Source organism: Polistes dominula, unplaced genomic scaffold (genome assembly GCF_049000335.1).
Source record: "Polistes dominula isolate Pdom_NZ unplaced genomic scaffold, Pdom_raw_medaka contig_18, whole genome shotgun sequence".
Lineage (NCBI taxonomy): Eukaryota > Metazoa > Arthropoda > Insecta > Hymenoptera > Vespidae > Polistes > Polistes dominula.
The window spans coordinates 856,050-865,653 of NW_028301164.1; the positions used below are offsets into that span (position 1 = coordinate 856,050).

Below are 9,604 nucleotides of genomic sequence, written 5' to 3' on the forward strand. Positions count from 1 at the left end.
ACGTATGATCGATTCATTTTCGTGTGCAGCGAGTCGTGATATAGCGCTTTAAATCTCACGTTCATAGTATAAGAATTTTTGTTTTATTTCTCTTTATAGTAAAAATGTAGGAATCACAGAGTACGTGGATGAGTATAGGTGGGTTCTCGTTAAATCCACAATGTTAACAAACTGTACCGAACTGTATCGTTCATATAGAAATAAAGAAAAAAAGAATATCATCACATAGATATGTAAAACCATCGCGTATTTCCTACTACGGTAAAAAAGAATATAAAAAAATAAAAAGTATAGTTAAAAAAAAAAAAAAAAACCTGATAGGGGATGAGAATACAAACGTTGGAAAGTTGGAATAATTGAGAACGAATAAAAAAGAAAAGAATAAAAAATCATCATTGATGTAAAACCATTGCATGTTGTACTACGTCGAAAGGAATATAAAAAATAAAAAAATAAAAAATATGGTGTTTAAAAACTGAATAGATAAAAAGTGAACCTGGTAAGGGAATGAAGCATAAAAGTTGGAAACTTGGAATAATTGAGGAAGAATAAAAAAGATTGGACAAAAAAAAACAAAAAAGAAATAGAGAAATAAAAAAAAATAAAAAATAAAAAAACGTAGTTAGGAACGCAATAAATCAGCGGATTCGTTAGCGGGATCTTCCTGAATCCATTTGTCCCAGAGAGCTCGTGTCAGAGCAGATCCCGCTGTTTCGACAAGACGGTGTCGTGTTCGAACGGGTGACCTCATGCTGCTGCTGTTGCTTGCTTTGCTGCTGCTGCTGCTGCCTTTTCCTCCTCCTACTCTTCCTCCTTCTCCTCCTCCTCCTCCTCCTCCTTCTTCTTCTTCTTCTTATCCTTATCCTTTTTCTTATTCATCTTATTTCTGTTCGATTCCAACCAACGGAACACGTGGGTTCTTCTTCTCGTGCGAAATGAAACTGAGTTGAAAGAGGATAGTGAAAGAGAGATGGAAAAGAGGAGAAAGGGATGAGGGTGAGGGTGAGGGTGAGGAGGAAGAGGAGGTGGAGGAGGAGGAGGAGGGAAATGCAGAGGGAACGCATCTGCACGCTTCATTGAACATTCCACGCGCGAAACATTGTGCAAGCTTGGCCCTCTTTCACCCTTCTCTCTTTCTCGTTCTTCCATTTTCTTCCTTCTCTTTATTCCTTTCCTCTTTGAAAAGCATCGTGCGAGTTCTCGTAGTCGTCGTAGTCGTCGTAGTCGTCGTCGTCGTCCTCGTATTTATGGATGCGATTCCGAAAGGCAAACTACACGAGACCCGTGGCGGGACACGGTAAACAATATTCTCCTTTAATAAATCAAACGATCTCACACGATCCACGAACGAGTATATACGAGTATATATGTATATATAAGTGTATAGGTAATGTATATTTCTTGAATTATTCAAGATATCGAGCTAAAGTTCGTTACTGATATCTTACTCCTTTTATCATACTATTCCCATTCACTTTTTTAATAATTTTTATATGATTATTATTATTAAATATGTATTATTATTTTTTCTTTTTTTTGGTAAAGGACACAATTATTTATTGTCAATAAATTTCTATCTTATCTTTTCAATTAAATAAAAGTAGATATTTAAGCTTTGCAAGAGTATGTGTGTGTTATATATATTACCTTATATCTATATATTTTGGATTTGTGATTTCTCTAAAGTAGAGATTGGATTATTCAAATTTATTCACATTAATGTTAAATTCAATGACAAAAATAGAGATTAATTTTAATTTGAAAAGTTTTCTTTTTTTTGTGTGTGGTTATTCTTCAATTAATTCATTCCGAAACGAATCATGATCGAGGATTTATCATCCTGGCGAGGATATATCTGTATCAATATAAATATCTCTAGCAAAAGATACTTTCGTAATCGTTCCACACAAGACGAATCGTGCTGGTCGGGTTCCTTTGATGCGTGGGCGTGGGCCACGCAAATCGAATCGGAGCTCGCGTCTCATCATCGCGTTCCGTTCAAATCAACGGTTATCCTCCTTCACCCGAAGCGAGTTTTGTATATACGTTCTCTCTGATTATAATTTATGTAGATATATATATCTACGCATATTATGCCATTCGAACTATCGAAGAATTTATATATAACATATATATATATATATAAAATATTTTTTGTATCACATCACAGGACCGATCTTTTAATAAGAAAAAAAAATATTATTAATTTTTAAATTTATATTAACTATATATATATATATATTATTTTTTGTATCACGTTAGGCAATCTTGCGTCAGGGTTGCATACCACGTTACAATATTCTTTCGTAATATTCGTCTATCGAAAGATATTCGTAAAAACAAAAGAAAAAATAGGGAGGATGCGTGTATGTACTATAAAATAATGAAATGTTCTGGTAAACCAAATTTCTCAAGCCTCCCCTATTATATGGATAGATATTCGGAAGGTACATATTTCTAACGAAAAGAGAACATTATATACACGTCAGTAAGGGTCGCGTCGATAGGGTGTTTCATCGTCGACACGCCACGGGCATGTTTTCTCAGCTGGTGCCCTAACTCCTCAGACGATCATTCGCGCGCAGCTCTTGGTCTCTCTTTCTTTCTCCCACACGCAGACAGATCCTTTCAGGACACGGTCGGCTACCCACAAAGGATTTCGCTTTTCATACGCACGTTATTATACTCTTTACACAATATCGTTCCACCTCCAACCCCCAAAAAAAAGACTTGCTGAAGAGACGAACACAGAAAGAAAGAGAGAAAGAGAAAGAGAGAGAGAGAGAGAGAGAGAGAGAATAAATACACTTCTACATAGAAGAAATACTACTCATACATTCTCTAAACCACCCACGCAAACGCATCTTCTTACCAACTCTTGTAAGTGGAATTTACGGTTGTGTGTTAGGTACTACACAACGTAGTATAGTGTTCGAGGCCGTCGTTGCTACACGACGAAAGCTTCGAGAGATTTTCTACCTTTAATTTGTTGTTATAGCTGCTTGAGAAGTGTTTATGTGTATGTATATATGCGTGTATACGCGCGAGCGCACATATCGGGCTCGTTCAAACCTCAACGGATCGTCAAACATTCATTATGTTTTTCCGTAACACGTTTAACCTAAGGATTTCGCCAACCCCGGTAGAATCGAAATACACCCAGAAGGCTTCCTAACGGTGCGCGGTATTACAGAGACGTTTCTTTAGATTCTTATTCGATTTCTTGTTTACTTTAAATCCTTTACTTCTGCTTTTAAAACTCGTTCGATGAATAGGTCGAAACTTTTGTCGGTAAGAAATATTTGTTTCCTTAGTTCTTTACAAATGTTAGGATTCGTGAGAAAATAATAGTTGAGTAATTTACAATAATTTTCTTATTTTGTCAAACTAATTCACGTTATTTTTATTCATTTACGGACGACTGTGATAAATAATTTTTAAGATAAGTATCTTAAAATTTCCTTTTTTTTTCATATATATGTATATATATATAAAACGATGAAAGAAAATAAAAGATAATCTTTAAACGTTGATTTACTTAATGTATCTAATAAATGCTATTATAATGCATCATTGACGATTGTTTACGTAGGTAAACGTGGCTATTTTCGATCTACTTTCGTAAATCTTTAAGACTCGCTAGAAGGTTAGATCGATGACTTGGAAAACTTAATGGAGCGTTTAGGCGGATATCTTCTGTCTGATTAGAGCAAGTTTGTGAGTTCATTGGCGTGAAAACTAGATGATGTACTTTTAGAATCTTAGTATGGTACCCTCTTGAAAAGCTTTACAAAAATCATACTTTCATTTTTGCTATTACATTATTTTTCAAGCAAATAATTTTCTTTCATTTTTGTTTGGTTAATTAAATTGGTCCTAATTGATCGGTAAATGTTGTTAAAAATGAGTGCCGTGCATCTCTCGATGGGAAAACAGGACCCATGCATTCCAACAAAAATTCTCCTTTTTCTTTAACTGCTGTACAAAAATCTTCTTCTGAAACGTATCCATCACGATCTATGTCGATTTTTTTAATCACCAGATCTATCAAGTCCTGTGGAAAAAAAATTTCCAAAGTTACACGCTATTAAAAATTCTTTTAGGCATGTAATATTTACTTTGACACCATCGTCTGGATCTTCATCGGGTGAATAAGCGATCAAACAACCTCTCATCAATGGAAACATTTGTTCCTTTTTTAATCTATTTGTTTTTAACAAATCGTAAACCTATTGATGTTTTTTTTTTAAATTAATTATTTATTAATAATTGACAAGTATTTTATAAAATAAAAAAATCAAATTGTACGATATACTTTATAAGCAAAGTGGATTCTTTCGTCTAAAGAACCACGAAGAATGATTGAGAGTGCTTCGATCCAATCACCCATACGAATCTACAAAATAGATCATTTGTAAAATTAATTACTCAGATTTCGTTATTAGTTTAAAATTCATTTTATAATCTCACTTGAAGAGAAGTAGTTTTGTCGATGGTAGAAAATATTCTGTCTATCAATAAATGACGAATATTTTCGGTAAAATCAAGTCCTGAATGAAATATATCGCGAAAAACCGAACGTGTCATTGGACCGGAAATACTCAACACTTTTCTATATATCACAGACAAAGCTGTGAGTGAATAATAATAATTAATAAATTCGAAACTTGTGTGTGTGTGTGTGTGTGTGTGTGTGTGTGTGTGTGTGTGATTTACTCAATGAATTAGGATTTACTTAACCTTCCACTTCTCTGTAATTGAAGTGTGTTTTTTTTGCCATTCTTTTAAAGAATTTCTTATGCTTGACACGAAAAAAGTATTCCTTTGAGGGTGAATTTAAAGCGCAAATAGGAATTTCAGTCGGCATTTTTGTTAATTATAATATTTATAAATTTATTCAATTTTAATTAAGAATTTTTTCACGAAAAATTTTAATAACCTTAAATAAACATATCAAACTTACGATCGTAATATTTTCTTTTTGTTTGTTTTTTTTTGTTTTGTTTTGTTTTGTTTTGTTTTGTTTCATTTAAATAAAATAAATTTTACTTTTTTGACACGCGACTAATTTTTTTTTTCTCAGTCGAGAATAAAAAAATATTTAATGGTACGAAAGGTAGTAATAATATGGGTAATAAAAAAAAAGAAAAAAGAAAGATCTGTGTAAAAGACGAAGTAAAATAGAAGTTTATTTTCAAAGGTTTGCTTTTAATAAAAGAAGTAATAAAAAGTGAAGAGAATAGTTGGTTCTCTTTTGCATAATCGTTTTTTGTCCAGGGACAAGGCAACTAAACCGAAATGTTTCAGTATATACCGAAGAACGCGATGATGATTTCTTGAACCATAAGTTTCTTAAATTCGTTTCACCCGGGAGCCGTTGGAGCAACATAAAGGACGACTATAAAGTCTCGCCTAAGTATATCTAATGACATCATTTGCCCGGGAAACGTAATAAACTGGCACAAAGACCTCGAGGAGGATTTCGTCGAGAATGTAAAAACGTAGGAACGGCTTAAAAGAAGAATCGTCTTCGTCTTTTGGCCGAGGGGTGTTGGTGGAGGTTAAGGAGGAAGAAAAAAAAACAACCGAACTGATCTTTTTAATTCTAAAAAGGATTCACAGTGGAATTGGGTAGGTCCGTAGGTTTCAAAGAAAACGAAAAAGAAAAAAAAGAAACAAACAAGAACCTAAAATCAAGTTAGAAATACTTTTAGAATTTGTGTTGAATTTTATAATAAAAAAAAAAAAAAAAAAAAAACAGAAAAGAACATTTTGCAGGATTAATTAAGTTTCGAATACAACGAAATACTTATGTTGATGTGATATTTATGAAAATAAATGTATAGACGAAATTTGATTTTGAGCTTCGAGAGGAGGAATAGAAGGGTACCATTGGGGTTAAAGGGGGGGGGGGGTTTAGACGGGGTACGGGTTGGAACATAAGATCCCGTGTCGTACATCAAGTTTTAACAAAAGGTGGGCGGACGTCGTGTCAGCCGCTCTGACGCCCCGCGAAATTGAATCTAAAGGTCCGAGTCAGAGTCACCACCCTCTCTTTACCCGTTCCCTTTTACCTTATGGGTATCTTCTCTCTGTCTTTATCTTTCTACAAGGGCGCTGCAGGGAGGTCGCAAATCATCACCTCGCTACGTTCGCTACGTTAGATAGCCTAAGATTACAGTCATACACTGTATGCTGAAGAAGAACGAACAGTCCTCCTGCTTGCTTGCTTGCTTGCTTTCCTTTTACATTCGACCCACGCCGACAATATTTTCTTTTACGTGTTTGAAGAACGTTCTTCTTTAGGTTATGCACACGTAAAAAAAGAAATTCAGTGTCGTCTTTAAAACTGGTCATTATTATTATTGATTGGTTTTTTTTTTTTTTTTTTTATTATTATTATTAATCAAAATCTCACGGTATTACGATAATACATAATTTGATTTTAAATTAGTTTCTTTTCCTTCTAAATGATATTATAGTTTCGTGAGATGATCATTTTAAATGAATTCAATAAATTTGTATAATCAGATTCCATAAATTAATGTTTGTTGATGAAAATCGTGATGAGAAAAAAATAATTGATTTTAATATTGAAAAAGAGAGAGAGAGAGAGAAAGTGAGTGGTAGAATATGTTATCAAAATTGATGAGTTGTATCAAAGTAAAAGTTTTGGTGGTCCTATTGAAATGGGCAATGAGATAGAGGAATGAGTTTGAAGAAAGAATATACATAGTAAACAACGAGGACGAGGAAGATGGTGTGTGCCAAGTCCCAAAGGTTCGTTCATTCAGTTGGGAGCATCATTTGCAAGAGATGCACCGCGCACCGGTCCATCATAAATTTAACTCGGCTATCATCGGCTGCGATCGTATTTATCTAACGAATAATTATTTCCGATTATCTCGTGGTAGATGAGGGTGCTTCGGCAAACAGAGATTAAAGATATGTCGAGCAGACCGACAAACCGTTGTTGGCCCTTTGTTTAACACTGGACCAGGCCAAAAGGTAACCAACGCAGCACAACTCAACAAAACTCTCAACGCAACGCAACGCAACGCAACCATAACGCAACACAACACAACGCAGCAACGTTTTTCGATTTTATTTACGACTTTAAAGCCGCGGTGGCGCGTGATAATCACCGATGATGGCTGCCGACTATGGTGGTGCTGTTGAACGTTCGGTGATGGTGGTTCGTTCATTCGTTCGTTCGTTCGTTCGTTCGTAAGCGTGGGTGGAGTGCTCGAATGTTCAACATCGTTGTCTTGTTTCTTAACTGTGAGTGAGATACTATCGAATTCGATTTCGATATGTAAATTTACGAATTTCTCATACGCACCATAAATAATAAACTAAATAATTTATGAAGTTGAATATATTGAGATAGGAATATATTGGAAAATGATCGGATACTATTTTTTAACATATTTATATAATTATATATTAATTTTGTTCATACTCGAAATTTATCTTAAATTATTTTTGTCGAAAATCGTTAATCTATTTCCCACCTCGTAGTACGTGTTTAATTTTTTATAATTATTTTCTTAGGTATGGAAACATATTTCGAAAACCTGTCGAAATTCATTTCCTTTTCCTTTCATTCCAAATTAAACATTGGTTGAACCCAAGCGTGACAACTGATTAATCGTTCACTCGACTAACTGGATGTTTTCTCAGACATTAAAAAAAAAGAAAAAAAAAAGAAATAAAAAAAAGAACACACGTGCTTTAATCTACGTCCTTTAACGTGTAAAATTCATCAAGAACGATGACACCCTCCACCCTTTTTACACAACTCTACTTCAAATCGAATAAAATAAGACGGGGGAAAAAAAAAGATAAGAAAAATGATAATATCATTTCAGATGATCATTTTATGGTTCGATCGTTGAAAATCTGTCGATGGATATTGTCACCTTTTTAAAAGCAAAGCGAATAAAATGTTGCATATATTTAGCTGAGGGCAAAGAGATTGCCGTGTCTCTTTTGTCGACCGGTTTTTACTTCAGCAACGTTTACAACAACGTAGTAGTAGAAGAAGGAGAAATCGTTGCATAATGATACCCGTGTACCGTATAATATAATAATACATGCACACAACAACAAAATACATTGCACACATGTGTATGCACAAGAAACGTTGAAATAAGCGAACCGTGAATCGATCAGAAAAGCTTTGCATTTGAAGCACGTTTAGAATAACTTTGTATTTTAGTCGAACGATCATCTTGGGACCGCATGCAGCGATTTTGTTTGGCAAAACGTGAAAATCCAGACAGACAGAGAAAGAGGAGTGGGGATAAAAATAGGCCTTAAGCAGGTTCGAAGGATTTTACTCCCTCTCTTTTCTTCTTCATCTTCTTCATCTTTCTTTTTTTTTCTTTCCTATTTTTTTCGGAAAATTGAACGTATGACCGATGGTTCTAAAAATTGTCCAATCATGCTTATAACAAAAAAGATTCCATTAGCCATTTTGTCGATTATCCTTAAGGGATCAATAAATTTACTTCTATTCATTGCTAATGCAGATCTTTGTGATATCTTATGTAAAAATATATAATTATATAATTCGTTAATGGGTCATTTTCTTTGTTAAACAAATAAATCATCTTATCATAATCAAAGTATAGGAAACCCTTTTCTCGCGTGAAATACAACAATAAAAAATAGAAATACTGAGATATTAAAAAGGAATAGAGGCTGTTAATGGGAAGAGTATATTTTTATCTTTTAGTGAAAGGGCGAAAGAGCTTTTTAATCCTTTTTATAAATGAGAGGGAGAGAGAGAGAGAGAGAGAAAGAGGTTCGTACAAATGGGGTGTTAGGTCGTTCCTATCTTGGAAAAAAAGAGGACCGTTTGTGCATATGTTGCTCGTCTTGCATGTCGGATATCACCCCTCTATCGACGTACCATGAGAGACTTGAAAAATCACGTCAGCTTTATCACGAAATGCTGCTTGACGCGCTTTAAACCCCGTGTACCTTTTAAGAGGTTCCTCGTGGGCGTTGAAAATCAACGCGTCTCTTATTCCTCGAAGAGAGTTACTCGTCTTTTCGAAAGACCAAGATAAATCGATCCCCGAGACGTTGAGAAAAATTTAACTATTATTTTTGGTCTTCCTTTGTGTTTTATTTTTACGGGGTATCGATCATGGTTGAGACAAAATTGGGTGATTAGTTTGTTTCATTCTTTTGTTCGCTGCTTTTTTTTTCGCTTTTCTTTTCTCTTGTCATTTGCGATGAAACACAAATATCAATTTTTACATTAATTTATTAAGGGATGATTGTTAATTCAATTTTGCATAGAACGTTATCTATGATTTTGTTTTTAAAATTAAGTAAATGTAGAGATAAGTATAAACAATGATAAGTATATGAAATTTTTTAAAAATTTGAATATATCAAAGTTTAAAACATGGTGGAGTTACTGTTCAATTTGTTAACACATTCGTGACCGCTAAATTCACGTCTTTTCAATCTCATCTGCCGATAACATGATTCACGGCATTTTAAATTTTAAAAATTTAATACAAAATAAATTTACATATTATATATTATATATTATATAAATTTATATTATTTTATAATTATTATTATT

General features: G+C 33.9%; 1 protein-coding gene across 1 annotated transcript; it reads right to left on the bottom strand.

Annotated features, from left to right (window-relative positions):
• Positions 1–3,865: 3,865 nt before the first annotated feature.
• LOC107072953 (calaxin) lies at positions 3,866–4,867 on the bottom strand. The gene is made up of 5 exons (XM_015333294.1): positions 4,741–4,867; positions 4,471–4,631; positions 4,316–4,396; positions 4,119–4,229; positions 3,866–4,054 (listed from the first exon to the last, which is right to left on the bottom strand). The coding sequence occupies exons 1-5, from the start codon at positions 4,865–4,867 to the stop codon at positions 3,866–3,868; spliced, it is 669 nt and encodes a 222-aa protein (XP_015188780.1).
• Between the last annotated feature and the right edge of the window lie 4,737 nt (positions 4,868–9,604).